The following is a 14,151-nucleotide window of genomic DNA, read 5'->3' as shown; positions in this document are numbered from 1 at the left end:
TGTGGATGTCAAAGCTAAATATCACTACATAATGTGTGGAAATCTGTAATTTTAAAGCATGATGTCTGATAAATCATCATCACATATCTCTTCCTTGAAATCTAACAATCTAACATGAATTAGATTCCATAAAGACTTATTTTCTAGCCACTGCTTGCTTATCTGTTGATGTTCAACTACATCACTGCATGGGAAAAGTTGTTTATGCAGTTTGCTAAAGAGCTCAGTAGCTCTCTAGAGATAGAACAAAGCACTCCATGATCTCCTGTCTGCTAAGAATCATAAAGCTTGACTGAAAGAATTTTATTAGCTGTGGAAAAGTGATTCTACATGCTGATGGGGAATACATTGTCAACTGTCTTGTCACAGGGCCTTTTTCACCTGTGGGACATATGACTGGTACCCTGATGCTAGCTCTGGAGGTTACAAGCCCCTCCAATGCAGTCAGGCAAGCACACTGTGGGTGCAGAAGGCCTACTGTAGTCAGAAGCCCAGCTAGGAATCCAAGTTTTATGCTGCTTTCCAGGACCAAGGTTCGGGACACCGACCAGTAATGGAAGATATAAAAAAATTCGTATCCCTCTTCCACTTCCCACCCAGGATTAACTATGCGGCAATCTGTTTGCATTTTGTGCTTCCTGACCCTCACTTTCAGGGTATACCACTGTAAAGGGCTATATATACTAGGAATGTGAAAAGAGCAACAGCAGTGAGCCACGTGCCTTGAAACTATGAGGTAAGACTTATCAAGTCACGTCACAGGCAAGTAGCAAAAAGGAAAACAGAAGTGTCGGAGAAAAGTCCTCCCAAAATTCACTTAACAATATTGGCAAATCACTTGAATATTTATAACTTTCTAGGCTCTACAATGCAAGAAATCATGTGTTACTGTTTTTGTGCCATTTAGAAGCAGTCCTGTGTCATGGGGAGATGAGAAAGGGCAGTAGGTATCAAGAGGTAATTAATCTGCTTTTAGCTGTGAAACCACAATGTCCTACAATGTTAACTGCAGTCTTGAAAAGCTGGATATTAAAAAGCAGAAATGCTGAAAGTATCTCAATTGTCGTCACTCTATAAGCAATGGAGATCAAAGAGAATGTCTCAATCGTCTCGCTAACTCCCAGCACCCCTGGCACGGTGCCTCACACCTGACAAGCAGTGGCAAACACACATGGCACTGAATTTTCTGCATGAGTATTCATTCCCTGTCTCTTGATCCTTCTTTCCAGTGTCTCTTCTTTTCCCACCTCATCAGTTATTTTTTCCTTATCTTCTGTCAACTGTGGCTTAACTGATAATTTAGACAACATGAAATAATATTACACTGTATTTATTGGAACAGAATTTTTGGTTCACTTTTTTAATTGGAAAAGTAAATGTCAGGAACAGTATTTTTTTATTCCCTAAAATACTTTGCAAATTAAATTATGTGGTTAGCATCCATTGACAGAATTAAGTTCCATAATCCTATAAAGATGTGCTGCTTTCTGCTATATTAAGGATTTTTAAAAAAATTTGTGCTGTACTCTTCTGATGATTACCTAAAGTGAAGAAACAGTATTTTCCACAATTGGCTATAAAAAGTAACAAAGAACTACCCTGGTGTGTATACTTTGAATATAGAAAATTAATATTCAATGGAAAAAGCCACATACTTTTCATAGTTCCGTCGTCTTCTTCCTCATCCTCACTGTTTATAACCATGGTCCCCAGGTCAGATTCTAACATCGTGCTGCTGTGCTCGATCATGGTCTGGGCCCCTTCGCTCATTGTGCTCGTGGCCCTCATTGTGCCGGCACTTTCTGAACTGGTCTTCACCATGGTGTGGGAATCCAGCTCATCCTCATCCTGCAAAGCAAAATACTGCAGTGAAGAAAGACTTCTAAGACAGCTGGAGTTCTTAATTCTTCACAACAGTATGAGCATGTTATACTTCTAATAATGAAAAAATGATACTGTTAACTAATTTTAATATCAGGACACATATATAAATGTTACCGTAAGAGCCAAAGTCATCCAAAACAAGCTAAAGCTTTAAGTAATTAAAGCTCAAGCAACAGAAATTGATGAACTGGCTGCTAGTTGTTTTTAAAATAAGGATTAAGATAGGTAAACTTTCAACAAATGCATAACAAAGGGTATGTGACAAAATAAACATAAAAAAGCTACCTTAAAGATAGAACATGTTGGCACTACTGTAACAGCCATAAAAATGTTGCACAATGGCCAATAGCTTTTTAAAAATTGTGATAAATACACATTTACCATTTTAATAATTTGTCAGTGTATAGTTCTGTGGCATTAAGTACATTCACAGTGTTATGCAATCTTTACTGACTGACATCCATTTCCAGAACTTTTTTATTATCCCAAGTAGGAATTCTGAACCTGTTAAAAAATAACTCCTCATTCCTCCTTCCCCCAATCTCTGGTAACCTCTATTCTACTTTCTGTCACTATGAATTTGCCTATTCTAGTTATCTTTTATAAATAGAATCATGCAATATATGGCCTTTTTTGTCTGGCTTAGTTCACTTAGCATAATGTTTTCAAGGTTCATTCATGTTGCTACATGTATCAGAATTTCATTTCTTTTTAAGACTTAATATTCCATTACACATATACACACACACACACACATTTGGTTTACCCATTCATTTGTTGACAGACATTAGGTTGCTTATATACCTTTTGGATATTATGAATAATGCTATGACAGTGGTGTACAAGTATCTATGTAAGTCTCTGCTATCAATTTTTGGCAGGGGGTACATACCTTGAAGGGCAGTATAATACCATATGGTACTTCTATTTTTAATTTCTTGAGGAGCTTCCAAATTGTTTTCCATAGTGGCTACACCATTTTACACTCTCACCAACAGTGCACAGCGTTCAAAATTCTCCACATCCTTGCCAATACTTACTACTTTCTCTTTTTATGATGTAACAGCCATCCTAAAGGATATGTGGTATCTCACTGTGGTTTTACTTGCATTTCTCTAATGACTAGTGAGGTTGAACACCTTTTCATGTGCTTATTGGGCATTTGTGTATCTCCTTGGGAGAAATGTCTGTGCAGCTCCTTGGTGCATTTTTGTTATAAGCTGCTTTTAGTTCTTGATTACAGGAGTTCATTATATATTCTAGATATTAGTCTCTCATCAGATACATGATTTGTGAACATTTCTACCCATTTTGTAGGTTGTCTTTTCACTCTGATGGTTTCTTTGATGCAAAAGTTTTTAACTTTGATGAAGTACAATTTATCCATATTTTATTTCATTACCTGTGCTTTTATAATATCTTAGCCAATTAGAATGCTTTTAAATGTAAATTCACAAAATCAAATCAGTAATATAAGTCTGAAAAAAATGCTCTTTAGAATATTCACCAAAAGACAAACAAGGAAAGGGCCATAAAAATAAACTAACAAAATCTGTTTGAGAGACCAAATAATCTCCTATTTGAAAAAACTTGATCATACCCTGAAATTTATTTATATCTATTCTGCTTTAAGTAGAACAAGCAAGCAAAACCTAGTTCTGACAAAGTTCAAAATGCAAATACAGTGAACAGGAACAGCCATGTTGTTCTCAGCTGTTCAATAGACTTCCTCCTCCTAAACCTACATGATAGATTCAGCATTGTATCTCAAGGTTTTTTGCTCTTCTTTCATGACCTCTCTTTTTTAGAAGACTCTGTCTTTCTTACGCCTTCAGCTATGTACAAACGCACCTTGTTTTATTGTGCTTTGCTTCACTGAGCTTCATAGATACTAAGTGTTTTTATAAATTGAAAGTTTGTGGCAACCTCTATGTCAAGCAGGTTTATCAGGGCCATTTTTCTAACAGCATCTGCTCACTTTGTGTCTCTGTGCCACATTTCAGTAATTCTCACAATATTTCAAACCTTTCCATCATTATTATATTTTTATGGTGAACTGTGATCAGTGATCTTTGATGTTACTATTATAATCATTTTGGGGAACCACAAACCCGTGCCCATATAAAACAGTGAAAACTTCATCAATAAATGTTGTGTGTGTTCTGACTGCTCCACTGACCGGTCACTCCCCCATCTCCTCTCCTTGGGCCTTCCTAGTCCCTGAGATACAACGATATTGAAATTAGGCCAATTGGTAACCTTACAATGGCTCACGTGGTCAAGTGAAAGAAGGAGCTGAACATCTCTCTTTAAATCAAAAGCTAGAAATGATTAAGCTTAGCGAGGAAGGCACATTGAAGCCAAGACAGGCTGGAAGCTGGGCCTCCTGCACCAAACAGCCAAATTGAGAACATAAAGGAAAAGCTCTTAAAGGACATTAAAAGTTAATACTCCAGTGAAGTCAAGAAGGATAAGAAAGTGAAAAGGCCTTACTGCTGATATGAAGAAAGTTTTATTGGTCTGCATAGAAGATCAAACCAGCCACAACATTCCCTTAAACCAAAGCCTAACAGAGCAAAGCCCTAATTCTCTTCAGTTCCACAGAGGCTGAGAGAGGTGAGGAGCTACAGAGGAAGTTTGAAGCCAGCAGGATGAAAGAAGGAAGCCATCTCCATAACATTTAAAGTGCAAAGTGAAACAGCAAATGTTGTGTAGAGGCTGCAGCAAGTTATTCAGATGATCTAGGTAACATCATTAAGGTGGCTAAACAACAGATTTTCAATATAGACAAAACAGGTTTATACTGGAAGAAAAAAACACCTAGGACTTTGATAGCTAGAAGAGGAAAAGTCAGTGGTTGGCTTCAAAGAATAGGCTGCCTCTCTTCTTAGGGGCTAATGTAGCTGATGACGTTAAGTTGAAGCCAATGTTCATTCACCATTCTGACAATCCTAGGGCCTTTAAAATTTATGTACAATCTACTCTGCCTGTGCTTTATAAATAGAACAACAAAGCCTGGATGACGGCACAACTGTTTATAACATTTACTGAATATTTTAAGTCCATTGTTTGTTGCGACCTACTGCTCAGAAAAAAAAGATGCCTTTGAAGATGTTACTGTCCATTGACAATGCACCTGGTCACCCAGGAGCCCTGATGGAGATGGACAAGAGATTAATGCTATTTTCATGCCTAATACAACTTCAATTCTGAAGGCCATGGAGCAGAGAGTCATTTTGACTTTCAAATTTTATTTTGGAAGAAATACATTTTATAAGACTACAGCTGCCTTAGATAGTGATTCCTCTGATGGATCTGGCAAAGTAAATTGAAAACCTTTTGTAAAGGATTCACCATTCTGGCTGCCACTAAAACATTCATGATTTATGGGAATAGTCAAAATACAAACACTAACAGGAGTTTGGAAGTTGACTCCAGCCCTCATGGATGACTTTGAGAGGTTCAAGACTTCAGCAGAGGAATTAACTGCAGATATGGTGGAAATAGTAAGAGAACTAGAATCAGAAGTGGAGCCTAAAGAAGTGACTAAATTGCTGCAATCTCATGATAAAACATGAACAGTTAAGGAGTTGCTCCTTATGGATGAGCAAAGAAAGTGGTTTCTTGAGATGGAATCTACTTTTGGCGAATATGCTGTTCAGACTGTTAAAATGACAACCACAGGATTTAAATTACCACATAAACTTGCTGATGCAGCAGCAGCAGGGTTTGAGAGGGTTTACTCCAGTTTGAAAGAAGTTCTACTTTGGGTAACATGCTATCAAACAGCATCATATGCTACAGAGAAATCTTTTGTGAATGGAAGTCAACTAATGTAACAAACTTCACTGTTGTCATATTTTAAGAAATTGCCATGGCTGCCCCAGCCTTCAGCAACCTCTGATCAATCAGCAGCCATCAAAATTAGGGGAAGACCCTCCATCAGCAAAAACATTAGGACTCACTGAAAGCTCAGATGACAGCATTTTTTAGCAAGAAAGTATTTTTAAATGAAGGTACCTGTGGTTTTTTTTTAGATATAACGCTATTGCACACTTAATAGACTACAGTATCATGCAAACATAATTTTTATATGCCCTGGGAAATCCAAAAGTTCATCTGACTCCCTTTACTGTGACACTTCTGTATTACTGTTATTGTGGTATCTCTGAAGGATGCCTGTCTTGTGTTGAGGACTCCCAAATCCTGAAATCTTCCTTAGTTTACTTACCATTTGAATGCTTAATGATGTTTAAAACTCGACAACCCCAAATCAAATTTATTTCATTCATCCTTTTAGCCCCTCCTGTCTGCTTCCATCCCCCACACACAACCACCACCACAAAGCAGTAATCTTCATTAACAGTCTGAGAGTAAAATTTCAATGTCTTATTAAGTTTATTCTCTCTTTCATTCCCTACACACAATCAGTCAACAAGTTCTTCAAAAAATTCTCTCTCAGTTCTATCTCTTCCCTTCATTCCCACTGTGACTGAGTAAATTCCTCAGTGACCTCATACCAGGGTTACTGCAGGAAAAGCTTACTGAGTGAAAACTCTCTCCCACCCTGATCCTCTAGAATCAGATGAGTGTTAGTCCAAATCCTGGCTCCAATCACTTACTAGACACAGAATTTTAGGCAAACTATTTAAACTCTCTGAACTTTAGCTTCTTTCATTGGTGTTATGATGATTAAATGAGAAAAGGAATGCAAAATGTCAGCATGCTACTAGGAACAAAGTAGTTTCAGGCTTTCTTCAAAGTACACACAGTAAGTACACCGATCCTTCTTAGATACTATCTGTATCACAATAGCCTTCTACTGAAGAATGCATAATGGCACCCAGTTCTTGCCTGCATTAAAAGCTACATGCTGCCTAGATTTTAATGTCTTCTATGTTTTTATTTTACCTGGCCAATCATATTTTCCATTGTTTCCATATCCTCAAATATAGTCAGGCTGACCTTAACTGAGTCTCTAGCATCCACAAACCTGTATCATGCTACGTTCATTAAGACTTCTTTCTGTTCACATGTCTTCTCTAGCCAGAATGCTTTTTCCTCTCTATTTTAACTAAATTCTCCCTAGTCCCTAATCTAATTCAGTCTTTATTGGTTATCCTCTTTTCCAAACTTCTGTAGAATTGATCATCTGCATTACACACTTCTGCATTTAAATTTATGATTTCATATTGTGAGTAAGTGTTTTGTAAAAGCTTTTATAAATGTAAAGACCTTATGGATAAGAATGCTTTAAGGCACTTCTGAATCTACTAAAGTGTTTCCTTCAATATGCCATTAGTATTCATTATATATTCACTTTTTCACAAGCTTCTAAAATCATGGACCTCTAATAATTCAACACCTCATTTTATATCTGAAAAGACTGAGGCCCAAAGAAAGTAAGGCACTTCCTCAAGGTCATACACCTTCTTAAAAGTGGAGCCAGAACTAATAAACTAGTTACTTTATTTCTTAGTCCATTATACCACTAAATACACATACTTTACTTACATTTAAATTTTAATCTACCTGAATGCTAAAGTTAGAGGTGCAGGCTTACTGTTTTAACAGCTTAGGTCACCTGCTCCTATTCCCAGATTCCCATCCAAATTATTCAGTCCATCCTATTCAAGGCTACTGTCCTCATTCTCTTGGACTATTAAAACAGCCTCCTAGCTGTCTTCTTAGGTTTATTCTCTCTTTCACTGTTTTTTATTCTTTCACTGTTTCCACTCTTGCCCTCTTCCATCTCCCCCACAACAAGCAGATTGATCCTGTCAAAAGACAAGTCAATCACATCATGTTACTTTCCTGCCGAAAACCCTGCATTTGGCTTCCTACCACACTTAGAAAAAAAAATCTGAAATCTTTATTGGCCAAATGTGATCTGTCCCAGTAATATCTGCCAATTCCATCTACTATCACATTCTTTCTCCCTCACCAAGTTCCAGCCAGGCTGGCCTACTTTGCTGTTTCTTGAGCATTCTAGACATGCTCCTCCTTGAGCCTTTAAACTGGCTGATCTCTCAGCCTGGAATGCTCTTGCATAAGACAGCTTTATCCTTTACTTAACTCAGGTCTCTATTAGATGTCACCTCCTCAGTGAGACTTTTTCTGACCACTAATCTAAAATCAAAATCTTCATCAATCTCTTACCTTCTATATTCTTCACAGCCTGTATCTGGCCTTCTTTATCATTAGAACATAAGTTTGATAAAGGCAGAAGACTTCTTTTTCACTGATGAATCCCCAATACTTAGAACACTGGCATATAGTACATATTTGATAAAAATTTATTTAATGAATGAATCAATTATATTTTCACTTATCAATTCATCCAACAAGCATTTATTGTAAATGTATAGTATGTAAAGGAATGGATCAGGCATTGTAAATACAAAGATGAGGAATGGTTTTGCTCTGCTTTGTTTTTTTTTAAGGAGTTTAAGGTCTAAGAGAAACTGACTGACATGGTAATTTATTTACTTACAAGGTATTTTATTAAGTGCTATAAGAAAAGTATTGGCAGAGTACAATGGGAATACCATGAGAAGAGCTTCTAAGAAATGAAGGAAGCCTTAAGAGAGGAGGCTGCCCTTAAATTAGGTCTTAAAGGATGAGTAGACCACATGTTTAACATATGCACACATAAACGTGGGTAGATGCATTATATTACAACTTGTTTTTACAAAAGCCATGCACTTAGGCATCCTTTCTGAGCTCAGACACCCTAAGACTGAATTAGGTGTCATACATTTGTATTGCCATAGCACCTTGAGCATATGCTGATCACACAGTTATTATACACTAGTGCAATTATGTGTATACCTGTTCAAATCCCGTTGGACTCTATAATCTGTAAAAACAGTAACAATATCTTGTTAACAGCTATATTCCTGGTATCAGTATAAAATCTTTTTCTTGTTACGTAATTTATTAAATTAATGTTAACACCCTCATTATGAGGTAGTGCCAAAGCACAGAACTAAGGCCAATGTTATGCAAGGTTCTAGTGCAGATCTTTGTTTAAATCCACTTGTTATTTTAAAACAGAGAATGGCTATCAAAGACACTTTGGCAGGAAAATAATGCTATAACTAGAATTATTCAGTTGATCATTCATCTGACAAACACAGTTATCATCAATGAGTTACAAGCACTACGCTAAGGAATTTTTGTAAGCTACTGTCATTTAAACTTCCTATTAATTCTTTGAGACATTATCCCCATCATGAAGTGATGAACATGGACTTTTAATGGGCTTAATAATTTATCCAAAGTCATAAAACAAATAATTGGAGTAGCAAGAATTATAACCAGGTTGTTTTGATTCTAAAGCCCAAGATCTAACTTTAAATTACACAAGGTTTTTAAGCTATCTACAGCATTTCTCCAGTCTAGGTTAGCTAGAGCATGTTTCATTTTGCTAAGAGATAAAGAAACTGACATACATGTAAACTAATTAACAGTTGGTCAAAACACTAACTTTAAAAAGTTGGAATTTACTCTTTCCAGTAGATCCCACTAAGGAGGAAGAAGAAAGGTTGACTTTCTAACAGTTCTTTTTAAAAATCTTTTTAAATATCTTATTCTGTCATGGCTGCAACCAGTTTATTCCCAAAATACTGAATCTATTTTTATATCTGTGAGTCATTTGACTCTTTTCCTTGTAAGAGTCAGTGCTGTGACCATTAAACTTAACAAGAAACATAACTTCCAATTCGCATGAAATAATACTTTTAGTATTCCTATATTCTATATTAGAGTTTAATCTACAAAAGAAAATAAGCTTGTGCCTCTGGATCACACAACTGGCTTAGATAATCTATACAATTACAAAAACATTGAATCAAGTTTGGAATGCATCACCTTTACTACATATATTTCATTTACATAATCACTTCTAAAGGATGTTAATCTGATTTACAAATTGACAGTAAAAATAAATTTAAAAACTGAGTGAGCACTCAATTCAATAATGAAAGGGTGGCCCCAATCAATGATTAATAAAGTACAGATGGAATGAGAACTAGTTTATATGAAATTAGAAAACTCAAACACCAATAATTTGATGATGGTGTTGAAAACTTTTCAGCAACATTTTTTGCTTTTTAAAAATCATTAACTCTGGAATTATTCTTGATATTTTAGATTATTATTAAAATTTATTTAATACTTTTAGCATATTTATGATAAAGTTATTTATAATGTTTTCCAAGGTTATACTTCATTTATACATATTGTTATTCCTCACAAAAGAAAAGCAGAAAAAAAAAACATGCTGATACTTTAAAGAAAAAGGTCTGCAGAACAGATGCTTCCCCACTGTAGAAAGCAGCTGATTCCAGTAAAGAATACAATAGCTTTCAATCAGTGGTCATCATGTGCCAGGAATGCAAAACAGAGTGCTGATGATAATCCAGGTTATGAATCATAAAATCCACATGGAATACAAATATTTGAAAACATTATTAGGAAATCCTACCCACTGCTAAGACAGATTTATGCTATAACAGCCTGAGAAGTAACAAGAGACTTTGCATTAAGTATCTTCATATATGCAATATGTACTAACTTAAAAGATCTAAATATTCAGTTACTCTTTGATTTTAAGGCTATTTACACAAACATTTTAGAAAGCATTTGTCATTTGTAACATTAATAAGATAGACCATTCCTTAGTTAAATAAGTATCTTTCCAATTGGAAATATTCTAATTATTTTATTTTTCTTGAAATGATATTAAATACATCTTTACTGCTAATGCAATTACGTAAAATTAAAAAGCAGTGATCTTAATGGCTTTGATTCAACTATACAATTCTATTGAGTATGCATTCTGCCAGCCCATTAAAAAAGATATTTTTCAGGAAAAAAATGAATGTGTAAGATAAAATATATAAATGAACCAATTACACAAAAAGTTGTAATATTACAGTGTTCTAGATGTCTTTAAAAACCATTTAGAGATGCTAATCAGGGACAGCACTGAAACAGCAAATAGTAAATGTAACAATTAACATACTACAAATGAGCTTTCAAGATATTAAGGAAAAAATCCCAAGGGCTCCAAAAGGAGCTGGGAACAAGAGTGAGAATAAGCTAACTGACTTCAGAGGCTGCCTTAGGGGGCTGTGATGATGGCAGTGGGGTGGTGGGGTATCAATTTTAGTGTCTCAAGAGGGGTTCTCTCCAGAGTAGAACTAAAACCTCTGCATAAAGTTGGGTATCTTGAACATCAACATCCTCAGTGAAAGGTAGACAGAAAATGCATTCACAAGCAAAGGGATGCCATGCAAGCTTGTATGACACACTATGGTCATTAGGCAAAGATGGGGGTGTGTACTGGGCGTGCTTCCCTTTAGACTGAGCAGACTTGGGTTGAGCCTTCTAACATTACCCACATGCTGAGAAATTAACTTAATAAAGTCCCAGTATGGAAGCCTGGGGCCTGACAGAAACAAGACTCCATCCCAGAGGGACTCATACTTAGCCTTCAACCCAGAATTCTCATCATTCTCAGATATAAAGTCCAGCTAAACTTGAGCCTCATGATCCAAAAGATAAACAATGAATAAACAAGCTACAGAAAATGTGTAGAAGCAACAAACAAGAGAATTAAGACTCACTTGCTCCTTAGAATTAGCTTAGTCCCCTCAGGAAGCTGGATCTTTCCAAGATAAAAGTTTCTAAGACGAAAATTAGGTAAGTGTATATACTGACATTCAAGCTGGGGAAAAAAAAGCACAATGGTAGAAATATTCTGACCAGAAGGGAAAGAGTGAAGTGGGTCTGACTGCATCATGGATGACTGACCACCTCTAGAGGGCTTTAACCACTGCTAGTAGCATACGGTGCTTCGCAGAGGAGTCACAGGTATGTCAGAAGCTAAAAGATGAACTGGAAAAGGAGAAGGACTGGAGAGAGAGTCTAGAATCAGTTAGTTTACACTAAAATTCAGTCTGAGGTAATTAGAGCCTGTACTAAATAAAGGTCCTATAGAAACAGAAATGACAAGTTGAATACAAAAGGAATCATAAAAAAAGAATCAACATATTCTGGACAGTCAAATATAATGGATCAAAAATAACTAGTATTCTGAACCTAAAGGGACGAAACTGACTCTGAAGAGAAAATTGTAAAACATTCTAATCTGAATAGATGAAGACAGAAAACAAAATAGGTAATTCTAGCTATGTGTAACCAAAAAGTAACTTAATTGATTTTGCCACTTCAACTCATGATGAAGGCACTGAAATGACTAATTTGTGGTGAAACAGTCAAAAAATCAACAAGGCATGTGCAGTACAACTTCAAGGAAATGAGCATACAAGTGGGGAAAATGGAATCTTTTACTTCTCTCCCTATGTATAACTAAATCAGGTCTTGGTGGGTTGGTGGTTATGCTAACAGGCTAACCTGTATCAATAAATACATTTTAATCATTACTTGAGTTAGAAAACACAAAAAGGGGTACTATTGTACATTTGCTTATATGTCTCATCATGGAAGAGCTCTGTGTACCATTAAACTAAAAACACTCTACCATATAAAGGTAAACTACTGATGTGACCCAACAGAGCATTATTTTAAAATTCCACTTCCAAATACGGTTATAAGATACTACACCACTGCTTCTGTTCTCAATATACCCTGCAGTCTTTATTGCTTTTGTGTTACAAGTGAAATGGCCCACAGTAGAATCATCTAGTTAACTTGGTATCACTAGTAGCATATTCAATCCAAATGAGCTAAGAACTACTGAGAAAACATGAAAAATATTCTCCTTCAAACAGATGCCTTTCAGTACTGCTTCTGACAGCCTCAAAAAAGTAATAAACTGGTAGTCACCAATTAACCATTACTAAAACTTACAGAACCTGAAAATCTGTACAAAGAATGAGCTTTTTTCTCATTGCGATTAGAAGGTGGTCCTCCTATTTCACCACAAAAGCAGCATAAGATTTTATATAGTTGCAGTCTTTGATATACCTGACTTTAACAAAGAGAAACTTCTGCCTTCATGGATCCTAACTTTTTGCATGTTCACAGACATGTTTTAGAGTTACATCAAAGCTTTCAGCTCTCCAAAAGTCATAAAAGACTTGTTCATTAGTACAACAAACTGACTGGTGAGGAGGCATGTGGGCAGCACTTCAGAGGCCCCATGGTGCAAGGCTGTACAAGTCCTTGGCGTTATATTAAAAGTTTTCAAACAAAAGATTATCTTACACCCCTGTGCACAGTACTGATATACAATAGAGCAAATTAAAAAGTAAAAGCAACCTTAACCATGACTTTTCTTTTTTCTCTCACAGCCAAAACCATGTCAAAGGATTAGCAAAATAAAGATTATAAAATCAAATATTTTAAAATAAAATACCTTTAAAAACTGTTATTACAAGCAGTTTATACAAAATCCACAAGAGGGCACCAAAGACAAAAGACCAGAACAATTTCATTAATTGGAGATTTATACATATAAAACATATTAATATAATAGGTTATTACATGTATTAACATACTATCGATACCTTTCAAATACCTAGTTTTAACTGTTATGTTTTAAAACATAAACCCTGCCATGTCATAACTTGTATTTTTAAATAACCAATATTTATATTAAGGGACAGGTAGTCTATATTCAGTAAATTCCCCAATGACTTGCATAAATAGCACAAGCTCAGTGAACAACTTCTGATTACACAAAATTGATAGAAACATACAAGAAATATCAAATATTTGTATTACTTTATCATTGTGTTCTAAATTGTTTTTATATAAAAAGATTTATGGTAGTGTATTTATGACTGTATCCAATGTTCATAAAACAAATATAACTAAGTGCTAATTTCTCCTTGAAAATAAGTTTTTCTTTTTCCCACAGTGTCTTCTTTACTCTTTTTGTTTCATTAATATAGTTAAAGTTTATCAGCTAATACAAACTTTAATATATAACTAATGGAAGAAATATCACTTGTATAGTTAGAAATGATAATATTATAAAATGGTTTGGAGGAATCAGCTTCCAAAACACACAATTCAGAAGAACACTGCTTGAAGCACATGAAAATAACAATAAAAATTTTTAATGTGCAGTTTATATTACTGAAACTCCTGATACAAATGAAATTCTGGGGCTGAGTAGCAGAGTAGCAGAAAACAAAAAACCCTCCTACCCCCAAATCAAATATTGTAACACTTGACTTAAACATTACTGAAAATACTTCATGTACTAGTATGTGTCTTATTTTTTAATTGAAA

At 35.4% G+C, this 14,151-nt stretch overlaps 1 protein-coding gene across 3 annotated transcripts in view; it reads right to left on the bottom strand.

Annotated features, from left to right (window-relative positions):
* The window catches only part of STK3 (serine/threonine kinase 3), a 354,002-nt gene that overhangs the window by 94,957 nt on the left and 244,894 nt on the right, over window positions 1–14,151 (bottom strand). For all 3 annotated transcript variants that reach the window (XM_036875911.2, XM_036875929.2, XM_036875938.2), the window contains one exon: window positions 1,656–1,848. In XM_036875911.2, the coding sequence (XP_036731806.1) occupies window positions 1,656–1,848 (193 nt within the window). The remainder of the gene's footprint in view (window positions 1–1,655; window positions 1,849–14,151) is intronic.

The sequence above is a fragment of the Manis pentadactyla genome, chromosome 3 (genome assembly GCF_030020395.1).
Source record: "Manis pentadactyla isolate mManPen7 chromosome 3, mManPen7.hap1, whole genome shotgun sequence".
Classification (NCBI taxonomy): Eukaryota; Metazoa; Chordata; class Mammalia; order Pholidota; family Manidae; genus Manis; species Manis pentadactyla.
This window is presented reverse-complemented; position numbering and strand designations above follow the sequence as displayed.